The sequence below is a fragment of the Panthera tigris genome, chromosome B1 (genome assembly GCF_018350195.1).
Source record: "Panthera tigris isolate Pti1 chromosome B1, P.tigris_Pti1_mat1.1, whole genome shotgun sequence".
NCBI classification, from domain to species: domain Eukaryota; kingdom Metazoa; phylum Chordata; class Mammalia; order Carnivora; family Felidae; genus Panthera; species Panthera tigris.
The window spans coordinates 151,392,072-151,418,814 of NC_056663.1; the positions used below are offsets into that span (position 1 = coordinate 151,392,072).

Consider the following 26,743-nt stretch of genomic DNA (forward strand, 5'->3'; position numbering starts at 1 on the left):
TATGTAGAAATAAATGGAAATTTTGTTTTTAATAAATTCAATTTTGTTATGGAGCTTATGAAGAATAAATTCACTTCCTTAGAAATTCACTAAAAGTAATTTAAATATTTTCATTTTTGTCAGTTGTTTTAATGTTGTATGGTTAATCATGTACCACATCAATTTAGTATTCATCAGCATATTTCTTCTCCAAACACTTGTCATTGTGTAGACGCAATCAAAATATCATTCATTCATTCATGTATCCATTCATCAATGTGACAAATATTTTTGGTGCCAACTCTGAGACAGACACTGGGTCACTGCAGAAATTTATAGGTAAATGCTAGTTTCTGCCGTTCAAGAAACTGACAACGAGTAAGAGACCCAGAAAACAGATTGAAATGATTATGTTGCATTGAAATGGGAATCACAATGTGAGAGGGGTACAGAAAGCTATTGGGTTCAGAAAGCTATTGGGAAATAGGGCATTATGTTGGGGTATCAAACAAAAGCATGAAGGAGGCAAAAATTGAACTAGACTTTGATAACTGAAAATTGTTACGAACAGCATCCTAGGTGTAGGAACCAGCATATGCACATTGTGGAAACATGGGGAAATATCTTGAAGACCTGAAGATAGTTCAGTATACTTGAAGATAACAGAGAAAATGTAGGAAATATGCATGAGGGCTATATTTAGGAATCCACACCTTATTATTTTATGGAAGATTTTGCAGGAGACAGCTAACAACACAGAAAGGTACCTTATTTACAGTAACCTGGCTACAGCCATGTCTTGTAGAATTTAGGACAACAGTTACAGAATGCAGGGGCATCTGTTCAGAGGCACTTACTGCAATCCAAAAGAAAAATAACAAAGCCTTAATTGAAGACGCAGTAGACCTAATGAAAGAGAAGAGATGAATTGTAAGACTTTTATGTTATACAATGCTTGGGATTTGGCAACTAATTTGTTGTGAAGTACAGGAGAATATGGCTTTGTTCTTAAAGGGGCCAAGGCCTTGCCAATGTTAGTAACAGGAAAAGAAGGCAATGGATCAAGATTGAAAGTAAAGAGAAATATACTGATTTGTTTTTCAGACCTATTGAGTCTGTATGCCAGTGGAATACTCCTGTAAAATAAATCTATGAGGGACAAGAGTGTAACTTTCAAAAGAATTAGAATAGAGGTATTAATTAAATGGATGGAAATGAATGGATTGATGGTAGAAGAGAGAAGTAAGAAGCATGCCAAAAGGAGTAGAGATTTCAGTCCATCATGAATAATTAAAAACTAAGATAAAGTCATGAGGTGACTGTCATTAGTGAACCTCCAAGCACAGATTTTTTTTTTCAGCAACAAGAGCAGGTTTCAAAGACTGGTAAATTAGTAAGTAGTTGAGTAAAACAGGAGAGAATAAAATTTGGGAAGTGGGGCTGCACTGAGAGAAGTTGCAGATTACGGTAAATTTGGTAGTGATCTAAGTAGACTGAGTGGAGAAGAGCAACTTTACTTCAAAACTCCAAAACAAGAGAAAAAAAAATGATAGAGTAAGATACTAATTCAATAGAAACTATTTTGGGCAATTCATTCTGTAAAAAGTCTTCTGAGGTGACAAAAAAATTTAAGAATGAAAAAGAACAGAAACATGTCTGGTGTCTGGTGTATGGTGAAGAGAAGGGTTTTGGGGGGTTTTTTTGTTTGTTTGTTTTAAATGGGTCTGGATGGCTTCAGACTTCTCCGTGAAATCTGGGCAAGAGTGAGAGACGCTGGTTTGGGAAATATGACTCATCCAAAAGAAGGACTGGTGTTTTTACACGATGCTGGTGTGAAAATCAGTCAGGGCTGCACTCATTTCAATTGCGTTTCATGCTTCTGGGCTTCACGTGATTCAACATTTGGAGATGTAGCTAATTGTAGCTTACTCTGTTCCAGGCGGTGTGGTTACAGCAAAGCAAAGCAAGATCCAGAAGAGGAAAAGATGCATTTTCATAATGGGCACAGTAAGCAAATTGTGAAAAATCAAAAGAAAACAAAATAGAAGAGATTTTATTGTTATTTTGGTTCATTTTCAGACAAGGAGATGCAATAACTGACCAAAATATTTTGTTTAAAACAATGTGTTATGTTACATTCCATAAAGCATATGGGCTTGGGGGCACTGCTGGTTGACCCTAGACAACAGCTGGATGGTTTATTAGATTTTTTAAAGCATACCTTCATTATAATTACTTAAAAAAAATTTCAATCAATATAAAAAGCTGTTATATTTCAAACCAAATTTCCAGGTCGATTCTAATTTCTTGCAACACAGTCAGTAGAAATCTATGGTTCAATAACACCATCAGATTAAATGAATAAAATTTCTCAGTATTTTTTTTTTTCTTCCTCTAGCATGATAGCAAGAATTTCCCTGAGCAGATCCGGTAGCAACAAGCTTCATTCGATGATTTGAAAAAGACTATCCTTTTTAAAAACGCAGAAAATCAAGTTTTTATAACATGCATTATAAATTAGCCTAAATGAGTTCTAATTAATGGTATTTTAATATGTGCATTTTTAATAAATAGTACAGTGTTAGTTGATTTGTTAAGTAAATTACGAGAAGAATTTCTTGTGTTTTTGTCACTCTTCTGTGACTATAAAAATCAAAGCCATTAAAGCCATAATTCATGCTGCAAAATATTGAGTCTATTATCATAGTTCCCATCTTATTTAATGGTATTTATCCTCAAAAAAAAAAAAAGACCCTGTGAAATTGGTAGTCTTTAAATGTGATGAAACTGAGGCTCATAGAACATTAGAGTCTTGTATAAAGTCATGCAGTAACAGAGGTATGACAAGTTGAACTTTTCTTTTAGTTCTGTGTCAGTCTTACTGGACCAAAACTTCAGAAAAATTATTTTAAATTATTTTTTGTGAAACCAAAAGTAACCATCTGTGATGGCATTTTATTTTTTTTAATTTTTTAAAAAAATTTATTTGAGAGAGAGAGAGAGAGAGAGAGAGCAGAGGAGGGGCAGAGAGAGAGGGAGACACAGAATCTGAAGCAGGCTCCAGGCTCCTAGCTGTCAGCACAGAGCCCGATGCGGGGCTTGAACCCACACACCGTGATATCATGACCTGAGCAGAAGTCTGACGCTCAACTGACTGAACCACACAGGTGCCCCTCTGTGAAGGCATTTTAAGTGAAACAGAATAACAAAGCAACAAATAACTCACTAACATTTCATTGCCAAGTTTAGTAAAAAAAAATTATCTTAGTTTGCCTCAGGCACTGACTCTCTGAACATCAGTGATGTGCCTTTTCAAATATGTTGTCATATATGCATTTCTTGCACAGGCCAACAATCCAGATTTCTTAAAATTATGTAAGTGACATAGCTGTACAAATGACTCCTATAACTCAGGAGAGGGGCTGTCCTTACAGCTTGGCCATTTCTAGGAGTTAGGAATTTAAGCCAGAGGTGCATGTTAATAATGTTTGTGATTCCATTCATTCATCACAAGCACTTATATTTTAATGCACATTTATGTTTCCAGTTAAATTGCCAGGAGTAAGAACTTATATTGATCCACACACCTATGAGGATCCCAATCAAGCTGTCCATGAATTTGCCAAGGAGATAGAAGCTTCATGCATCACCATTGAAAGAGTTATTGGAGCAGGTACAATAGTGTGTTTAACTTGGACTTTTAAGTTGTGTTTATATTATAGAATGTAATATGTCAATGTCCTGATCTAACAAAGAATGTTTTTAATCTTTTGTAATCGACTTGCTTTCAAAGTGGTAGGTAATTGATCATATTTTAATGCTTCCCTCTGTGGAGCTCATATTTAAACCAGCAAATGTTTGCTTTATTAAATAAATAAATAAATAAATAAATAAATAAATAAAGTAGCAAAAGTATGTATATTTTATACATATTTATATACATTATAAAGTGTATAGTGTTTTATCATCTACTGTTTCTTTCATTCCTTATATAATCTGTAATGCCCAAAACTATTTACATAATTTAAGCACTCAGATACTCTATTTATGAGTCATCTCTTCCTTGAAATTATTCCCTTTTTGTCCTGCTATAAACTTTTCTCCTTTTCCCTTCTCAGTAATTAAGGCACTGCTAGTGTAGACACAGAAGGAAGATGCGAGTGATTTTCAATCAGTTGCATTTAATTTCTTTCTAATGTTTTCATTAAGGTTTTTGTAGGTGAGATGAATGAAGCTAATAACCCCCAGAGTGTTTAATGATCACCTGTAGACGATTTTCCCCAAAGCACCACTTCTTAACCCTGATAACAAAGTTGGACTCCCACTTCAATTCTGTTTTGTCTCTACCTTAATAGGGCTTTAGTGTATTCATAGAGTAAGGATTTGAAATGAGTTTGTGGGGTTTTTTTCATCTTTATCACAAGGTGAATTTGGTGAAGTTTGTAGTGGACGGTTGAAACTTCCAGGAAAAAGGGAATTACCCGTGGCAATCAAAACCCTCAAAGTAGGCTATACAGAAAAGCAACGTCGAGATTTCCTGGGCGAAGCAAGTATCATGGGGCAGTTTGATCATCCTAACATCATCCACTTAGAAGGTGTTGTGACCAAAAGTAAGTACAGTAGCAAATTATGAATGTGTGTGTGTGTGTGTGTGTGTTTGCATGTATTATGAACATCTGGGTTTCTTCTATTAGGTTATTATTAATTTCAGGATAAAAAGAAAAATAGCCACAGTAATGTTATTAACAATTTAATTGGCATTAATACTAATTGTCCTGTATTTTAGTAGAGTTTTGTCAAAGTCATTGATCATCAATGAACCTGAATTTCTATTGAGTTTTTCAAAACATATGTATTAACTCATGTACTATGAATTCACTGCCAGAGAAAAATGTATCCAAATTAAAGGAGCCGTAAATGTATCAACATTGCTTTTTCTTCTGACTCTTCACTTTTTATCCTAATAAAATATTAACTTCAATATTTTGATTGAGGCATTGAAGTTTAACATTTAATAGGATTACTATAACCATAGGTGGTTTAATAATTTTAGGGAAAGCAGCAGTCAGCCACAGACAACTGGAAAAGTTCCTTGAGATTAATTATTTTCTTAAAGAAAATCTAATTTGTACTCAAAAATATCTAGAGTTTCACATCTCTTTTAAACGTGTATGTGTGTCATTAATGTGGTTATGTGGCGAGCTTCCCAGTATAAAGAGTTCCAGTAATTTTTCAGCTATCCAATAAAGTATTTTCGAGTGACATAACTAAGGTCTTTATTTTATTTAAATTCATTTAGTCTTTGCTATGTCTATGTGCTCTCATTCCTTCCTTTGTCCCTCATACCCTACTTACCACTTTCTAAATCATCTAGAAATTTTATCAGGGAATATTCTTTAGACTTGCTTTCAATAATTTGTTCCCCTTCCCATTGCTGTTAATCAATTTTTAAATTATATGTGCCAAATATGCATAACAGCAATATGTATTCAATAAATGCTGTGAATCTACTAAGTAATTTCATTTGATTGGGTATCGACTTCCGTCACTTATTGACATAAGTGGGTTGGATATCCACTTATTTAATTTTTAAATATGGAAAAGAGAGCAGAAACAATATACAACTTTTTTGCAACGCAGACAAAAGAAACAACTCAAAATATTTACCTGGTAAATAACGATTGAATTCCCAAATCATCATATATTCACAATAGGTCACAGATGAGAATGTAGAATCCCTTTAGAAGTCCTGAAACAGACCACAGTAACATTATTGTGTTGTTGATTGTCTGAACTTTTGAATCAGCTTGTATTGCTAGGAGATTGTTTTTTTTTCCCGTGTCTCAAAAGAAATACACACTTCCAATAAAAATTCTCACAGAGGAATGTAGTAGAAGAATAAAATGACCTACAGACATGTGGGTTTCTTCAAAATTTAGATTTGTTTCTTCTTCCATTTGAGTACATACCCATACGTTATTGTCCCCTTGACAGTAACCCAAAGAGGGTATTACTGGAGCAAGGGCATCCTTAATTCTTATCAGAACAAATAGGTTCTTACAGAGAGATGAGAGGAGAGACAGGGACGAGAGAGAGACAGGTAGAGAACAAGGAAAAATATGGTTTTTTAGTAACTAAGAAATTAAATATTTTACAAAACTTATACCCAGTGATGAATGAGCAGGAATATTCGAAATAAGAATACGGTGTGGAAAAAAAATGGTCACCAGTGCAATTAAATGAAATCTGAATTTGAACATGACCACATTTTATCTGAGGAAAAGGACTTTAAAAGGACATCAGTGATAGCATGTGGTGCCAGATACTATAGGTTCAAGAATTATACTAGTAAGTGATTATTATATTTTCCTATGCATTAATGATACTATCTAATATAAAATGTAGTTATTAATTATATTCATGATAATAATAGTAGGCAAATACTGAAAACATGTCATGTCTTCATCTCATCCTTAATACGACTGCCAAATTTAACTTCCTCAAATAAACTCTAACCATGACTTTTTATTACCCATGGTAAACGTGAAGCTCTTAGACAGCAAGTCTACCTTCTGGAATGAGTTCAGATAATGAATGTAATGTTTAGAACAGTGCCAGGTCGCTATTATTACTATGGAAGACAGTATTGCATAGTGGTCAAGAACATGGACTATGGATCTAGCCATATATTATAATTTTGGTTCTGCCATAAACGATGTGACTTTGCACAAGTCAGCTAAACATTCAGAACCATAGTTTCCTCATCAATGATAAGAGATAAGGATAGCTCCTAGCGACGTAAAAGGGACATGAATTAATACAGATAAAGTTTAGGACAGGCATGGCAGGGTACTAACAGATATATAGGTATCACTTTCCCATTATATCTGTTCCTGTGCTCTGAACTCCTTCATATGCCATGTCTTTTAGTCCATTTTAACATGCTTGATATTTTGATCTGCCTACATTGCTTCTTCCTCTGAAATTTACACCGTTGTATTTACTACCTTTTCAGTTCCTTCAAAATCCTGTTCAAATCACATCACATCCATGAGACAATCCCTCACCACTTCACCATGAAGTAATCCCTCCTTCTTTTGAACACTGTGCCAATGTACAAATTTTTGCAAATGTCTATAATGATCCTTCCTATGTCCAAAATTCTTACTCAGATCTTTCATTTAATTTTTTCCGTTTTGCATATATTTTTAACTCTTACCTAAAAAATGTCTGCTTGTCAAAGATAAAGACAATGTCCTATAAATTTATGTAAGCCTATTACACTTAATGCTAAACCAATCCATGGGCACCTTACTTAAACACCTTGAGCTTCAGTATCACCAAAAAAAGGGGGAAGTTATACCTAACTTGTAAGACTGTTGTACAGATTAAATTCAGATATATTTTTGTGTTAGGTATATATGTGAAAAAATCTGCAGGTAATTATAGTAGTTTATGTATGTATAGTGGTATGTTTATTTTAATCTAAGTTAATGCATTAGATACTAGTGGACAATACCCTAAAATAATTTTAACTAATACTACCTACTTTTATAGACTCCTGATTTATTACAGAACTTGTTTAATGTGAATGGGTCCTGACTGAGACAAACTAAGATAACTAAATCTTTTATATTAAGTCAACTAAATTTGTCACATACTGGGATGTCTGGGTGGCTCAGTCGGTTAATCATCCAACTTTGGCTTAGGTCATAGTCTTATGGTTTATGAGTTCAAGTCCCACATCTGGCTCTCTGCTGTCAGCACACAGCCTGCTTCAGATCCTCTGTCCCCCTCTATCTCTGCCCCTTCCCTGCTCACACTTTCTTTCTTTCTCAAAACTAAATAAACATTTAAAAAATAAATTTGTCATGTACTTTATATGCACTTGAAACCTTTATTTGTGCTTATTTTCATTTTTAATTTTTATTTATTTATTTCGAGAGAGAGAGAAGGAGAGAGCAGGAGAGGGACAGAGAATCCAAGCAGGCTCCACATTGTCAGCATAGAGGCCGACATGGGGCTCGATCCCACAAACCATGAGATCATAACCTGAGCCAACATCAAGAGTGGGTCATTTAACTGACTGAGCCACCCAGGTGCCCCGAAAACCTTGTTTTAAAATTAAGTGTCGTTATCAACAAATGATCCTACCTAAATTTTGTACATTTTGGTCTTAAAAACAGTACTGTGGTTGGGAATACAGATTTGAAATTTCTAGTCTCCTAATTGAATGTTCTATTTGATGTTGCTACCTGAAACTACACATACGCATGAAGCAAAAGGAAAATATTTAAAATAATTCTGTCTTATATTCTATGTGAACTCAGACTGCATTCCCCTTAATAAATGTACCTCTTGATGTTCAACTGAGGAAGTCTTCAACTTGTTTTTAATTTACCATGTTGCAACTCACTTTATTTGTGTCCTTAATTTCATGCTCTCTGATCTGATGCTAATTTATTCAACAATTATTCTCAACCTGCAGCACACAGATAATGAGACATAAGTGCAACTGAATCGTGTTATTTTTCTGATTGAAGCTGAGGGAGGGAGTCTGAAGTAGCACTTCTATGGATGATGTCATCACGAACCTTCATCTTTCTGGTATCACTGCCCTATGTGCCAGAAACATGGGCCTGAATTCAAATTCCTTCTCTGATGTGTTGTTAAATAGGGCATATCATAAATAGTTATATATTCTAGAGAGATTTCATGAGAAATGATGTAAAAAACCCAAAGGCCTTGCCTTAATTGACTTATTCACAGTGCAGTATGCTTTCATGTAATATATACAGTGCCAACTTTTACTATTTAAAGAGATTAAAAAATAAAATAAAAATATCAAATTTTCCCATCACAGCATCTTTAGTTCTTTAAGACTTATTTTTCCATACTCCTGGAAATTATTATCGAAGTTGACTAAAGGAATGTTTCTTTTGAATCTTAAAGTGATTCATAGTTATATTTCTTAATCCAGGATCGAGTACAAATAAGTTTAGTTCTTCTGTAAAATTATTCGATTTAAACAAAATAGTAAAGGAACTTTAGAGAAATCTCTCCCTATTTCTTTTTATTTCTACGTCTGAGTAGATGGCACCTTCAATGACAATTAATTATTTACATTGTCAGACAATTCTTGACTTATTTTATAAATTTGTAATTACCTTCAACTATAGTATTTCATTCTATCTTATAAAGTCACTTCGATTTTATTATATATTATACATTATCCTGAGCTATTTCAAGCAATCTTCAAGCAAGTCTTCCTATTTTTGTATTTTCTCACATTAGCCCCTCCATACATACTATCCCAAGGTAGATTTTACTTAATCACTGCTTTCCTCTGATGCTTAATCACCAAACAAGCAAATAAACAAAGCAAAAAACATATACTTTGTTGCTTAACCTGGTATAATTTTGGCCATGACTCACATTCCACTATTTCCTTTCCAGAAAAACTCTACCTAGTTCTTGTTCTGTCCCTTTGAAACACTTCATTCAGCCCTAGAATGTCCTCTCCACTTTCTTCAGCTCTACTTGACCTTCAAGATTAATTCAAATGTGGCTTTCTCCATTAGATTGGTGTCATTTATCTTCATTTTCCTTTCTATCCTCAGTGTCTGCCTTGCATACAGTAATCACTAAATAGTGTCGAATAGCTCAGTAAAAGAAAACTTCCCATTTGTACAAATAGCTCAGTAAAGGAAAGCTTCCTGGTCCTACATTGGAATTTAAGCCTCTAAATGCAGAAGTTTTGTTATCTTGCTCACCTGGTATTCCTAGATCAGTGCTGAGAATGTGTAGCATTTCATATATTTGTTGAATGAATAAATTCTCAGCCAGAGACAATCATATACACTCTAGTTGCATTGCTCTGCACTTTGTCTTGCTATGCATGATATCATAATTATCTCTCTACATGCTTTATCATCCGTACTACAAAATGAGCTTCTTGAAACTGATACATGTTTATAGCCCCCCCCCCCCCAGTCTCTATCACAGGGCTAGACATGAACGGTATTAAATGAGTAGATGACTTAATGCAGTTTTGTAAACAGTGAAAACTAGCTAGAGTGATATATAGTTTGTATTTTATTGTTAAAACTTTATTCTTTAAAACCACAATTGTTTAGAAAAAAATTAAAATTCATATGAAGGAAATTGCTTGAGAATCTTTTCACAAGATCTTGCATATAACAGTTATTACTACTACAATCATTAACATTACTTTAAAAATTTACTGAGCTTAATTCTCCTTCTATATTATCTCTAATCTGCAAAATAATGTATTTTTTTAGACAAAAGTATTTGTTCTTATTTTACAGATAGGAAAAATTAACTTTAAAGAGATTAAATACCTTACCCAGTATCATAAAACTAGTATATGATAATGCCACATTTTAAAAGAGTTTTACATAACTTCCAAACCCAAGCTCTTAAATAGCGCACATTACCAATCTCATATTTTATCATTCAGTATACACTTGACAAACATTAATTTATTCAAAGATATTAACTGGTCACATAATACATGTCTATCAATATTGATCAGCACGATACAGCAGAGATAAAGAGACTGAGTTCCTGCCTTTATAAAATTTATTTTGGGTGGGGGAGACAGAAATTAAGTGAGTAAATACATTCATGATATATTTAATGAGAAAATAAAGCTAGGTGAAGAAACTAGGGATTGCTTCTACTGAGGGTTAGTGATTTCTATTTTATTTAGTGAAAGCCCTCTCTGATAAGGCTTGAATGAAGTGAAGGTGTGGGCTTACAGATATCTAGGAACAGAATGTTATAGAAATAAGGACCCCCAAGTCTCAAATGGAACTTTCATGGGATACTCAAAAATATCAAGGGCATTTTTGCTTCAGTGGAATGAAGGAGAGGAGTCTGGAGGAAGCTAATCTGAAGGTAGAGCAGGAGGATAGATACTGCACACCCTCTTTGGTCCTATGAAGACCATCTCTTAATCTGATCTTTGCAGCCTTTAGAACCAAGATGTGACGGAGTCTATTATCAATGTTAACAGGATCAGTCAGGCTTCTGTATTCAGTGTAGATGGTAGGAGCCAATGTCCAAGCAGAGAGACCATGGGAAAGCTACTGACATTATTCAGACCTCCTTATGGATTAGATCAGGGTACTGATCTAGCAATATGGAGAGTAGTAGTTGCATTCTTAGATATTTTGAAGACAATTACAGTAAGACTTCTTGTGATTCAGATATGGAGTGTGAGAAAAAGAGAGGAGTCAACAATAATTATAAATTATTTGTCATTAGTTTCTCAAAGAGAGGAATTGCCATTTACAGGAAAAAGTCTGGGAGGAGCAAGGCTGTGGTTGGTAATCAGTAGTTTAGTTTCGAACCACTTATATTTGAGAAGGATCCAATGACTGATGTTCTGTCTGAAGATGGACTTAAAAATGAAAATGTTTGAAGTATGAGTATGCTTGAATTTTGCATCATCCATTTCATGAAATGAAACAAATTCTATGAACCAGTGACAAACCATGATGGAAATATATTTACAGCTGAAATAGATATAAAAGCCAGCTCATTAATTCAGTACCTGTTTTTATTTGTTAGGACATAAAAAGAGGTTGAAAAAATATATGAAAAATAATTATTAGATATTTACAAGTGCTCTTCCTGATATATAAATCCTGCTCATCTGAAAAAAAATTATAGAATATAGAAACAAAAACTAATAAATTACTATTTATTAGTAATTACTATAAATTGTTATTACTATAAATGTTTATTAGTAAATGTATTTTTAAAGTATTTTCATTAATAAAACAAAGCTGTCAGATTTCTTAATTCTTGGATTCCCACTTCCTCTGAAAAGTCCATATTTTCTGAATCCAAAAGTAATTATCTACCTTCACTAATGTCAGAACAATTCCAATTCATTTTTAATTTTAGAAATGAGCATCTGATGAAAAAGTTTCTATCAGTGTAAACAATCTGAAATAAAAGAGGATATTATGGAAAGTTTGGAATTTTTATTTATAGAAACATTTGGTATTTTCATCATCCCGTCTCAGGTAATGTATATAGACTTTTGATTTTATCATCTTTCACCAAATTAATATTATATAGTGTTATAAATTATTTTTCCCTAAATTGTTAACCAACAACTAAGGACCATAATGGAATTAAAATATGAGAGCCCCTTTTTTTAAAATTTTACTAATTTATTTTGAGAGAGACAGAGAGAGCTCAAATGGAAGAGGGGCAGAGAGAGAGGGAGAATTCCAAGCAGGCTCCATGAGTGCAGTCAGTGCAGAGAGCCTGATGGAAGGCTCGTGAGATCATGTCCTGTACTGAAATCAAGAGTCTTTCCACTTTTTGTTTCTATGGGTTTACTCCTTTAGATACCTCATATAAATATAATCCAAGAGGGGCGCCTGGGTGGCTCAGTCGGTTAAGTGGCCGACTTCGGCTCAGGTCATGATCTCGTGGTCTGTGAGTTCCAGCCCCGCGTCGGGCTCTGTGCTGACTGCTCTGAGCCTGGAGCCTGTTTCAGATTCTGTGTCTCCCTTTCTCTCTGACCCTCCCCCATTCATGCTCTGTCTCTCTCTGTCTCAAAAATAAATAAACGTTAAAAAAAATAACTAAATAGAATCCGAGACCATTTATTTCACCATATAACACTTCAGACCACTCAGAACGTATATAAGTAATAGTCCTATGTAAGGATATATTATTTATTGAGAGAAGCTAAATTCCTACCAGATCTGTCATTAGTAGTTGGATAGTTTATCATGTCATAGTCATGACTACCAAGCTTGTATTAACACAAAAGAGTAAATAGTTGTGAGATTATAAAATAAAATTTAAAATTAGTATTTTGAAATCATAGGCATCTTAGTATGGAGGAAAGTAAAATAGGTTTTATAGTCAAATGGACATAATGCGATTCCCAACTTTGGTTCTTATATATTCGTACTCATCAACCCAAGTTATGTATTCAATCTGTTTTTTAAATCTCACTCTTCTTTTTCTGAAAAAGTCTTTTATAATATCACTATTATGGAATTTAATAAAATTAAAAATAACACTGCCCTGTAAAAAGTGAGAATTCAATAAATCCATAAATTGTAGCTCTTTTTATGATTATCAATACTGAATGATTAAAATATAAGATTGGTGAATTCCACAAATAATGTGTTTCTATTACTACTTAGACTCTGGGCTAGGTCTTTGATAAATAATATAAAGTAGTATAAAAACTCCACTCTATGATTAGAATCATGTTTTGACATGCTTTATGAGCTCTTTTTATATAGATTTTTGATAATATGCTTTCAAAATTATTGGCAAATCTACTCTTTGTACTTCGAGCTGGATAATGGAAAATGATTTATACAGTTTTATTGAATTTACAAGGGTTAGAGTAAGCCACATTAATTATTGCTATGTCATTCTTGCAGGCTAGCAGGAACTGAGACAAAACATAGCCAAACTAAATATAATTAGCATTAAAATGACTCAAGCATGAAAAATAATCGAATGGGTCCTGAAGTGTCTTATTCTTGTCAACAAAAGAAGATCATGCTTGTTTGCAAACATTCATTTTAATTGCTTTTCTCCCATTTTCTAAAATGTGAGAAGTATTTTAGTTTCCTATCATATTTCTCAAATAACATTTTTGTTATTGACATTACAACCTACACTGTCATAAATAATTAATCTGACTTTTGGAACTAGGTGATGAGATCTAGGAAATCTTATAGAACAAATGCCAGGTGCCCATTTCCCCAAAATGTAATCATTTATTTTTTTCTTTCCAAATGTATATTTTTCAATGTCAATAAGTCTTCTGATCAGTTCATTCTTTTTAGAGTATACATTTTTCTTCTAAGCTTAGTGAATTTGGATTGAATTTAAGGAACAAATTTACCCAAGAAAAAGATGTTTTTATAAGGGGATTCTATCCAATTTCTACTCGGTAGACCTTGGGTGAGCAGTACTAAATATTTACCACTAACCCATAATGGTAAAAACAGAGTCCAACAAATGAGAGGGTAGATAGAATGAAGAAATTCTAGAAAAAGAGAGTAGAAAGAAACTGAAAGTTTTATAAGTCAGAAGATAGGGAAGATGCTGCAATTATAAAGGTCTTGGGGTAGAGTAGATAATGATAGACAAGAATCAGGGTTTCAGTCTGATGGACAAGACATCTACTTACATGGTATGCGCTGAGAGGTGCCAATGAGGAAAAGCTAATACTATATTCTCTGGATATCTTCTAGAAATCAGTTCTTTCAATTCCAATTATACTATGACAGTTTCCTCATTGGATTTCTGTAAGTGAGAGTCAAAGTCAAAATAAAAGAGCTACCCTGATTGATTCCAGAAAATGGAGGCCTCCTTCTAGTTGGATCAGGGCTAATGTTTAGCAAGTACACACTCTTTGGCTCTATTAGTTGTAAATTTATTGAAATATTTCTATAGTGTTTGATAAAAAGCTGGTGCATAGTTACCCACGTGTCCCCTTTATATACCTACTCAGTTTCATCCCTGGTGACTTCTGAATCCCCGAAATCAGGCAAATGAAGGGATGATGGTCTGGTATAGCAGGACATTCTAGGATACTCCAGCATTGTGGCTGGTGTAACTTCTGACACATAGGTACCTGTGCCAAAGCAGTTATCACATATTTTGGCCATTACCCCTGGGGAAGTATATTAGTTGTGAAGTTTGGGGGGAAAAAAAAAAGGGTGGGGGGAGGGAGCTTCGACATTAAAGAAAGGCTAAAATGGGCTCTGAGATGTGAGAATGTGACTAAAAAGGTCCAAAGCAGAATTATGTTTATTTTAAAAGTTGAATTAAAATGGGTGTGGCAATATAATTAAAATAAAGTTAAACTGGAAACACTTCTCTATTCATGAGCTTAGATTACAATTAAAAACTAATTTAAAAAAAAATAATCTTTTCTTCTCTTGTGCTGTCACAGGCACTTGCAAATACATTATGAGTTTATTTATTTATTTATTTATTCATTTTACTAAGGTATTGTATGCCCAGTCAGGTTTTAAGAAACTTGTTTCCCAACTCATCTCCTATCACTTCCTAATTGACAAGGCAAAAATCCAGGGCTTTAGCCATATTTGAGCTTGATGGGTTCTTTCATGACAAGATTTCTTGGCACATGTTGCCTCTTCTTCCTGGAATATGTTACCTTTGATTACAGGGGTGTCCCCTTCAGTCTTCAAGGTTCAGATCAAATGATGACTCTCCCTCTCTAGTGTTTGTTCTCTGCATATGTGATGTTTCACCAAACGTAGGCGTCTACAAACGTATGCCAAAGGAATTATTTTAGACAAAATTTTTAAATACTTTTCTAAACATTAAAGAGGAAGAGAGAAATGTGTCTAGATTTGTAATATACTCATCACATTCAATTAAAAGAATATTGCTTCTGAAGTATGTTTTTAAAAAGATAATTATCTGAGTAAGAAATTAGTACTACCTTATTATTCTAAATAGTAACTTTTAAGTGATCTTGACATGAAAAAATCCTTTTTCTTCCTACTTATTTCTTTGTCATATGTAATTGTCTAACTTTCTATAGCTTTATTTGCACTTCTAGATAATGTTGTATGAATAAATATGTAATTTATAATTCTATGGGTTGAATGAATCACTTCTTCAGTAAAATACAGATGTTTTTCTGGAGAATGCTATTATGTTAATTATAATGCATTTTATGATTATTTTTTTAACATATGAAATTTATTGTCAAATTGGTTTCCATACAACAGCCAGTGCTCATCCCAACATGTTCTGATTGTTTAAGTGTTTCTCTTCATAATACAAAAAGTTAATTAATAGACATCCAAGATAGCAATTTTTCTGACATAAGGTATCCTTTTACTTAACTCAAAATATTTTAAACACAAATATTTTAACACAAATTTAACAAATAATTTAACACAAAATTTAACACAAATGTAACAAATAATTTAAACAAAAAATATTTTAACACAAATTTTATGTAACATGCTTTTACTAAATTAGTAAAGGGGCATGTTTTAAAATATAGTGAGGTCAATGTAGAGTGATAAAACTAACAATCATGTTTTAGATATTTTCTCATATAATAAGGATTTTTGATCTTATATATTTTTTAATGTTTATTTATTTTTGAGAGAGACAGAGAGAGAGAGAGAGAGCAGGGGAGGGGCAGAGACAGAGGGAGATACAGAATCTGAAGCAGGCTCCAGGCTCTGAGCTGTCAGCACAGAGCCCGACTCATGCTCGAACTCATGGACCATGAGATCATGACCTGAGCTGAAGTCAGACGCTTAACCTACTGAGCCATCCAGGCACCCCGATCTTGTATTTTTTTAAGTTTATCTGTTTATTTTGAGTGAGAGATCATGAGTAGGGGATGAGCAAAAAGAGAGGGAGAGACAGAATCTGAAGCAGACTCCACACTATCAGCACAGAGCCCAGTGAGGGACTCCAATTCAGGAATCATGAGGTCATGACTGGAGCCGAGATCAAGAATTGGTGCTTAACTGACTGAGCCACCCAGGTGCCCCTGATCATGTATTTTTCATCTTGTATCACAGATACATTATATACAAAGTGCCATAATTTTAAGGAAGATAAAATATGATCTATTCTCTTAGTCAACCTATATCCAGCAAGAAATTTAAACCATAGATACATAGTTAAAGTTTATAAAATAACAAAACATCAAATTCTAACTGGCCAGCACTATTCAAAGTGACTTGCATAACCATATGACTTGCTGGATACTTACCACAACTCTGTGAAGTAGGTGACATTAATACCCTTATCTTAGAGATGAGAAAACTGAGGCACAAAGATAATAAATGATTTGCTCAAGATTGCATCATAAGTGATTGATCTGGCATTCAAAGCCATGCAGCATGACTTCAGAGTCTGTCCAGCTGACCTCTAGGTTGCATTTCTATATCAGACATGAAAAGGGAGGAAACAGTGATTGCTAGAGAAATTTCCAGATAGCAAGAGAAATTAGAACAGTTTTGTTTTAATTTTTAATATTTATTTAAAGTTAGTTGACATGTAATGTAATAATGATTTCAAGAGTAGAATTTAGTGATTTATCACTTACATATAACACCCAGTGCTCATCTCAACAAGTGCCCTCCTTAATGCCCATCACCCATTTAGCCCATTCCCCCACCCAAAAGCCATAGAACAGAGTTTTGAGGAATGAAAAAAATTTGGGCTGATAGAGAGTGTGTGTGACAGAGAGGAAAAAGGATGTATCCATGAGGAAAGGAGTTATAAGAACATAGAAATAAAGTTAGGAAAATACAGCCTATATTAAAGGGGTCGGATGCAGGACAGTTAGATAGACAGGAATTTTTATTCAGAATTGTGGGAAAGATAAATATGTTCACAGTTCTTTGCTGGATGTTATTTGGCATATTATATCATTAACTGTATTAAACTAAAATGCAGCCTTAAACTATTTTTGACAAACTGACTTTAATATTGAAAATTGTGTATTTTTATATCTTAAATGTCAATCTATTATTATTCTTATGATACTTTCCCATTACACTAAGATATCATCATGTCATGAATTTACTTGCTACTCAAAGAGGACATTTTTTAAAAGAATATATATAATTTGGAAGAAGTAATAACTTACGGCAAACGTTTCCTAGATAAGAATGCCAAATCAAAACATTACAGTTCATACCATGTTTTCTTTTCAGGCAAACCCGTGATGATAGTGACAGAGTACATGGAAAATGGCTCTTTAGATACATTTTTAAAGGTAGGTTTGAGACCAACTTAATTATTCAAAGTGTTATTTGTATATTGACTATGATGTTGAAGTTGAAATTGAGTCACTGTAAAGCAGAATTTTGAAATAGAAATTTCGGGGGTCAGAATGTTTATACTCCAAAAATAAACTTTGGTCTGAAAATTGTCCTTTTCAGAAATGTAAACAAATCCAAACCATATGTCCCCATAGTTTTCTTTAAATATATGTTAATTTGCCCCCCAAAAAATGAAAGGGGAGAAAAAGGAAGAAAACAAAGAAAAAGACAGAAGGAAAGAAAAGGAAAAAAAAGAAGCTTTTTTACAAATAGTAAGTTTTTCAGAGTATATAATGTCAGGTAGAGCAAGGAAAAAAATGTGTAAAAGGTCTATGCAACTTTTCTGTAGTAATGTAGGGACCCAATAGACTTATAACCCATCTGAGGGTCAGCCACCACTTTTACCAGTGGAATGATTACATGATAATAGATGGTATCACTACTGTTGTCAGATCTTCTGGGTCCCAGGAAAAATATTGTTTTGTTTTTATGTGCAAGTGTCCAAATTTTAATTGTTGGCAACTCATTATATTACTAAATAGGTTGTGCCGGACAATGTAACATGTTTGCAGGCCTGATTAAACCTGTAGGCTGGCAGGTTTTCACATTTAGTGTAGCAACTATTACTACTGATTAGGCGAGGTGATGGGACAATGACTTTCTTGAGGATTATTCCAAGGACCGGTGCATTGAAGAGGACAGCTGTCTACTGATAAGCAAAGTTTTCTTCTAATCTCCAGACTCTACCAGATTCTGTTGTCAAATTTCTTATACGTATCTTCAAGTTCTCTAGTCTCTTAAGATTATATCATTCCTTTATTTCAAATTAATCATTAGTTGGGCCTTATTCCATGTACCTGCAGTGAATTCAGTGCCCTTGACAAAGACAGCAAGCTTCTAAGAAATGCTAACGTTGTCTGGTCATTGCTCAGTGATCTTTCTCCCATCTGTTGTTAAAGAAACTCCTTTGTCTCCTCCAGCCACTTCTTTTTTACTCCAATATGCCTATCCAGCTAACTTATTTTAAAGCACCTCAAAAATGTGCCATGTTCATCTAAGGCAGGTGCTAGGTTGGAGTGATGAACATTCTCCTCTGATTACTGAGAGTAAAGGAATTACAATGCAGAAAAGGGCAACTAAATGAGATTTTTGACAAGAGCTTTCAAAGTCTTGATCTGCTTTGACCAAGCAGAGGACTGGTAAATGTTACAAAATTAACAAAATATTTCATAACTTTTTCCATTTTCCTTCAGCTAGGAATGGCATATGAATTTGGTGATACTATTAATTTGGCATTTGAAGGAAGATCCTTTCAAATTTTCCCCCAGTAATTATTGCCGCAGGACTAATATTTCTACATCGTTTCTACAGAAAAACGATGGGCAATTCACTGTGATTCAGCTTGTTGGCATGCTGAGAGGCATCGCTGCGGGAATGAAGTACCTTTCCGACATGGGCTACGTGCATAGAGACCTTGCTGCCAGAAACATCTTAATCAACAGTAACCTTGTGTGCAAAGTGTCTGACTTTGGACTTTCCAGGGTGCTGGAAGACGATCCCGAGGCAGCCTACACCACCAGGGTAAGATCTAACAGAATGCATTTCTGAAACACTAGACTAGACATGTTTAATTTTTAAAGGTGTTTAAAGGAAATAGTAAAAAGAACATTCCTTTCCCATAGGAAGACAGAGAGAAAAAGGGATGGTGTAAAAAAATGTAATCATTCTACAGGTTGGATAGCAGCAAATTTGTATATTAAACTCAAATAAGTAAAGTATTCACCGTATGGGTCACAAGATTTCATTTTTTTCCCTTACAGATACTGAAAACAAAAACTTTGAGGTCAGAGTGAATACAACGCTTCGAAAATTGTACATACAGAGTTTTAAATGTAAAAGAGAAAGTTAGAGAATTTCCTAACTAAAACAAATAAATATTATATATGTATATATGAATATACAAACATGTATAACATTGGGAAGCTTAAACTCTCTGCACCACGGTGTCCTCATTTGTAAAACAAATACAGAAATGAAATACCTAAGCCTGCCTTTTAAGGACTCACATGGTAGGGAATAAAATAACTATTTCTTCAAAAAGTTTTGGTTCACTGGAAGTATTTTAATGCCTAATTACTTTCCTGACATGCTATATTAACTGCTAAGCCCACATTTATGGAAAGTTGGCCACTAACTCATATTGTCATAATTAGCATAAATCAACACCCTTTTCCAGCAAAGTAATTGCTTCCTGAATCGATATGGTATATATCTGACAATTCTTTCTGTGGAAAACTGTGGGTATTGGTGTAAGAGAATTTTTGGAGCATTCTGTGTATTGCATGCACCTTTTGAGTTTGAATCCCTTATCATAAACTGTGTTTAATTCTAAATCTTTCAATGTCAAGAAAACATGAAGTTAAATATCCTCAATCTTCCAACTCCTTGTGAAGCTAAAAATTTATCATTGTATCTTTTTCACTATAAGATTTGGTTAACTGTTGTGTCAATACAGAAGGACACTTTTGGCATCTCACATTTTTTTAAAATTTTTTTTAATGTTTATTTATTTTTGAGAGAGAGACAGAGTGCAAGAGCAGGGAGGGGCAGAGAAAGAGGGAGCCACAGAATCTGAAGCAGGCTCCAGGCTCTGAGTTGTGAGCACAGCTCAAGCTCACAAACTGTGAGATCATGACCTGAGCCAAGTTCAGATACTTAACCGACTGAGCCATCCAGGCGCCCCAGTCATCTCACATTCTTAAGACAGATATGTTACACATTGCTTATTTAATTCAATTATTTAAAATTACTTCAAAAAAAAATTTTAAAAAAGGGGCTCCTGGGTGGCTCAGTCGGTTAAGCGTCTGACTTCAGCTCAGGTCACGATCTCGCGGTCCGTGAGTTCAAGCCCCGCGTCGGGCTCTGGGCTGATGGCTCAGAGCCTGGAGCCTGCTTCCGATTCTGTGTCTCCCTCTCTCTCTGCCCCTCCCCCGTTCATGCTCTGTCTCTCTCTGTCTCAAAAATAAATAAAACGTTAAAAATAAAATAAAATAAAATAAAATAAAATAAAATAAAATAAAATAAAATAAAATTACTTCTACTCGCAGTCTAATGATAAACTCTTTTCATAGATTATAAGGCTTTTTTTTCTCAGCTGCTGCTTTGTGATTCATGGATATTTAGGGACTGTACTATACTGAAGTCCAAGAGTAACTTATCTAAGCAAACAAAGCCTTTTAATGGTTAGCTTAATAAATCAATAAATTAATTGATGGGATATCCCTCCTCTTCTAAAGCTAATTGTCATTTTCATTATTTGCATTAAGTGAAACCTCAGTTAAGAATTCCGTTGGGATTACTGTTACACTTAATAAACTTGGCCTAAGCAAGAAGGAGTTTATAGACAAATCCATTCCCAGTATGATTGGTTGATATCTTAGTTAAATGCATAAAACAGATTTGTCAAGGTGTGTGTTAATGTATCATGCTGGGGGCCGGGGTGGGGGGGAAGCGAGGAGAGGGGAGGCAGAGATCCCAAGACCTTCAAGACTTACTTCTTTGAAATGGGTCATAATAGCAGTTTATGGAAAATCCATATATTGAGAGATGAGAAGATAAGGGAACTTCAGATAATAGCGATGTCAAATATGATGGTCAGAGGACCAGGAGAAAAGTTCTAGGCTGAAGTTTAAAGTAATTGACAATCTACAATTTTGAGAGGAATAGTATAGTTAGTTATAGAATATAACTAATTCTGTAATTATATCGTTATAGAATATCACAGTGACACACGGCCAAGCCTAATGATATAATCTTACCTATGAATATTTAATTAACAAAAGTATGTATCAGGAAAGTCTTTTTAAAGTGGTGTTACCATATATCTAAGGAACAAATAATTTAAACATAGATTGAATAGTTCAAATTAACTTCAGCTCACAGAACAACTTCAAATGTTACATGAAGCTGTTATTTCCTTAAGTTCCATTTTTTCCCTACTGTATGAATTAAATCATTCCCTCTCTGCAAAATGGGAAGGCATAAGTTAATCTTTTCTGCAAGAAAATATTCAAATCCTGTACCCTCCCCCTTTAATATATTTTTGCTTATGGATGAAATGTTTGGTTTCCTAAGTTTGCTGGAAGGATATAAAAGTGTTTATTTTGTGAACTAAGAGGAAATCTACCAAACCAATTTTTTTTTACCATGAAAAAACTCCAAACTTGATATCATGTCATAAATTTTTCCCCGCAATCTAATTTCAATAATTTTTAATTTGGTTAAATTAAGTGAGATACCTATCTCTTAGGTAAAAACAAAAACAGTATGTAACAGAAAAAAACACCAAAATATGTTGGCAGAAAATAAGAGAAATCAAGTCTAAAAGAAATTGCACAATGTCGGGGGGAAATATAATTATATCTGATTTTCATGTTTGTCTTACTGTTAAACTTCTCAGGGTTGCATTCAGCAATCAAGACTTTCCATTTATAATTCCTATGTTAAAGAAAGGAAGAAAAAAACTACCCTGGGATTTTAAGTCCTTTACTCTCTGTTAGAAAGTCATGAAAGTTTACCTTATTGATTTGCTTGACTGCCTGCTTTCCCCTCTTTGAGTTGCTATCCTGATACTGTAATTGAGATGTGGGTCCTGTATGTGTTCCAGTAGTCAAATAGAATTTAAACCAGAAACCTTCCGGACAGCCAATTAGTAGTCAGTCTACAAGTGCTTACGGGCTGAGGTATGTGAAAAGAGACTGCATGCTGTCAAACAGATTCACTTAAAAATGCTACATCTCTTTCTAGATCTTTCTAGTGAGGCAGCAATATCCCCAAATGTGCTTGAAGTATGTGGGAATTCTTGTATTCTTTTTCAATTTTAGGGAGGCAAAATTCCAATCAGATGGACGGCCCCAGAAGCTATAGCTTTCCGAAAGTTTACCTCTGCCAGTGATGTCTGGAGCTATGGAATCGTGATGTGGGAGGTTGTGTCTTATGGGGAGAGACCCTATTGGGAGATGACCAATCAAGACGTAAGTATGGAACTACTCTCCCTCGAGTTTAGAATGAAATGTTTTGTTCTCTGAGTTGGAAGAAAGAATCTTTTTTCATTTCTCAAAATGACAGTTGCTTAAAAAAATGAAATACTTTGCTTACCCTCTGATCTGTTTTATTGTTGTTGAAATAGCCTTTATGCAGAAACTCAAAATGAGTTAGTACAAAAGAAAGTAAGTTACTGTTACATAAAAGCTTAGTCCCTTGCCAGACAGTTTTAGCTGTACTATAGTGATGGGTTCACTCATTTTATGTCAGTATTATTTTCAAAGATGAAGAAGAAGCCATCAGAGAATGAATACTGACAGCCACGTTTTCATGATTTGCATTTGATAAAGACAGCTAATACTCCAAACTGAAAGGATGAATGATATTGATGTAATAGTGGATGCTTTTAGGGGATAAAAATAATAATCTATGTTTTTTTTAATTTAAAAAAATGTAAGAAGAGTTGGACTGTCTAATATGGAGGAAAACAGATTTTTTTCTTACATGGAAAAATAATTCACACTTAGAATAATAGAATCCTAAAATTAAAGTAACTATGAAAGATTCTTCTATTCAAGTTCAGAATATTTATTATGTGATGCCTGACACATGGCTCTTTGGTCTTTGCTTTTGTAATTTTCCATTGTTACTATTCAATACAGCCTTCCCATTTTGGATCACGTTGAAATTTGATATTTTCCCTTCAAATAACAACAACTGTAAAAGCAGCTAACATATATTGAACCCTAACTATGTGCCACATACTGTCTTAAGTGCTTCGTCAACTGTCTCGTTACTTCTTTATAAAACCAGTATATGGAGCAATCTTAACTCAACAGCATACTGATTTAAAACATTTATTTTTTTCCTCCAATTATTTCTTTCATCCATGCTCTGTAAAATCTCCCACTCCTATGCCTTCAGGGGTTATTAGACAGATCCTACAGCTCTTCAGCCTCATTTTGTTGAAACAACAGTCCCATGCCAGTAATTAAGATTCAATTTCAGATATAAAAATTCAAGTCCAGTCTAAATCAAAGCCAATGCCATATCCATTTCAAAGTGTTTTCCACAACCACAAGGCCAGCCTGACCCTCGGTACCTAGAGAAGGAAGAATGGTCCCATTTTTGCTCCTCTTCCTACTTTGGCAAAGTTTGTATCTAGATTTTTCAGAATTGCCCTTGATGGGTATGTAGAAAAGAAAGGGCAAGATTTTTTTTTTTTTTTTGCTAGTTGTTGATGCCTCCCACAGGTCAAATACCCAAACGTTGGTTCTCTAGTGAAGTATGTGTCGGAGCTCTTGAAAGGACCCCTGGGGACGGTCACCAGAGGAGGAGGGTGTCTTATGCCAACTTACTTCCAGGGTTCACCTCACTTGCTGTCTGCTCCCAATCTCACAGTCTCTTGCTGTCCAGTGCACATGTGTACTTCACCTGAGAGGGAAACCCATTCTGGTTGGATGCTCTGCCATTGTTCCCTTTTTGGACTACTGTTGTAGACTGCTCCAGCCAGCCTGCCTTCTTCCAATATCTCCTGGTGAGATGTCAAGGTCACACGTTGGCTTTTCTAAGACTTATTTCATAGCATTCTTCTCTGATAAGTAACAGTAAATTGGGCTTAATGCATTCCCACCCCCTAACAAGCCTATGGCAAGGCAGTGAACCCTTTTTGTAGTTATCTAAAATTGCTACAATCGGTTTTCTTTGTGTCCTACTCACTTGGTTTAGGGGAAGGAGTGCTGGCTTATATTTCTCTAAATTTGGGAGAACATAGTATCTATTCACTTCAGCTTTACAATTTTAGGGCTAGTGCTGTTAAAAAAAACTGTATCATTGAATTCCTATTGTGCATCTCTCATCAGAGAGATGCTATTGTAATTCTTGTTTTGCAGTTAAGAACTGAATTTAGAGAGATTAAATGACGTTCTTAAGGTCACAAAAAAATAATAAAAGTAGCACCAGAAATTTCACCATGATTCTCTAAAATTGTGTACCAAACTACCACACTATCTCCAATTAAATCAATGTCTGCTTCTTCCCTTCCATTTTCAACCAATGATCCTAGATCAGCCATCTGGATGAATATAAAATCTTCAACTGAAATTCAACTCTGGATTTTTATAACCTGAAGGAAGACCAGACCTGTTTGCTACTTACTTTTCTCCAGATAAATGCCAAATGCTAACTTGAACTACTGAGCACTTCACAGTTGGCTTCTAACTTTTCTTAAGACTTATTTTAATGCCATTCTGTCCTTTAATTGTTGTGAAAGTATTTTATTCTGCCATGCCAAGGAAAACATTGGTCCCTTATTTACCTAGTTAACTTCTTTTCAATTCTCATTCTGTAACTCAGAATTATTAGTCCTTCCCAGCTAGTGTATGATATGTGTAGCATTGTTATCTACATTATTGGCAATTTTATGTGATATAGTTGCATCTGTCACAAATAAAATTATAGACCAGAGTAGAACATGATGGTATGTAAATGCTCATAGTTTTTGTTGATTGTGACTGGGCTTGCTCATGTTGGCAGTGGTGTTGGTTGCTCTATACTGGCATACTGTGGCTCTAATCCACGTGACCTTTATCTTCCTCTGGAGACCAGTAGACTAGTGTAGATGTGAGCTCATCTGTCAAGTGACTGAAGGGCAAGAATGATCCCTATTGCATCTCATCCAGTAGCATAAAATTACATTGGCCAATCCAATAATCAGGCCAGTTGCAGTGGCCAATCCCATATTTAGGGCAATCACACTGCCTATTGTGAATGGACAATATAAAATTACACTAAGAGGGACATAGAAACAAGGAAGTATGAAGGATTTGAGACACGTTTTTTTTTTCTTTCTGATTTTAGCCATTTGAGAGTTTTGATACACTCTCAGATAACTTTAATTCAAACTATTTAGAAAATAAAAGGGAGTGCTGATATAATATTCTCAGGAAATTATAATAAAAACTAATATTTTGGCTTTGACTAGGTTTACCAAGAATCTAGATAAGGTTTAAAGTAAATGATTATAAAATTGCAGATCTTTCTGTCTGCTTTTAATAAATTGTACAATAGATGCTATGTATTTTAGAAGCAGGTTCACAATTGTTAGTAGCATTTAGCTTCTACATATAGCACTAAGTTTGATTTCCTCAATTGCTATCCAAATTTGTATTTAAGAAACATGACAGATCTGTATTTGAACACCATGATCACTGAATATTTCTTTGGAAACAAACTCTCAGAGAACAAAATAGAAGTACTGATTTGGTGTTTTGAATGATATATCCCATAATCTCTACATTCCAGATACTATCTACTTCTTAAAGGCTTTGCATCATGAAAATATTACACTGCCAAGACATGCAGAATATTCTAAATCTCCCAGAGGAGATCTTCCACCATGTCAAGGGGACAGAATGCTGCAGTGGGTTTATTTTGATTTAGGATTGCCTCTGTCATCACAGAGAAAAAACATAACAGCACATCATAAAAATAAACCAGAATGATGAAGATAATTTTAATACCAGACCGTGAACTCTGATTCAAGCTTAGGAAGCTAAGATAATATCTTGAGGTCAGTAGAGGCTTCTTTATTGATAGCAAACATTTTAAATGGCAACATTTTTCTGAACTTAAAATCCAGACCCAAATAAAAAGAGACTTAATTGCATTGCATTTTTATACTTAGTAACAGTGTTTTACTCTTGCATTTATTGGGAAATATATGAATATGTACACTACACTAAGCACATAGATTACAAAATGTTTTAGAAACTCATTTATCTGTTTTTCAGTCTTCTTATGTTAGAATTACTTTTGTTCTTTGTTCTTTTTTTTGACTGTTTTCTATTACTATTTCTGCTGGCCTAGATCTTACTCTA

General features: G+C 34.3%; 1 protein-coding gene across 2 annotated transcripts in view; it reads left to right on the forward strand.

Annotated features, from left to right (window-relative positions):
- EPHA5 (EPH receptor A5) overlaps positions 1-26,743 on the forward strand; it is a 338,394-nt gene that overhangs the window by 293,916 nt on the left and 17,735 nt on the right. For both annotated transcript variants that reach the window (XM_042984445.1, XM_042984446.1), the window contains 6 exons: positions 1,919-1,986; positions 3,527-3,652; positions 4,404-4,589; positions 17,715-17,776; positions 19,194-19,403; positions 22,706-22,855. In XM_042984445.1, coding sequence (XP_042840379.1) covers positions 1,919-1,986; positions 3,527-3,652; positions 4,404-4,589; positions 17,715-17,776; positions 19,194-19,403; positions 22,706-22,855 — 802 coding nt within the window. The remainder of the gene's footprint in view (positions 1-1,918; positions 1,987-3,526; positions 3,653-4,403; positions 4,590-17,714; positions 17,777-19,193; positions 19,404-22,705; positions 22,856-26,743) is intronic.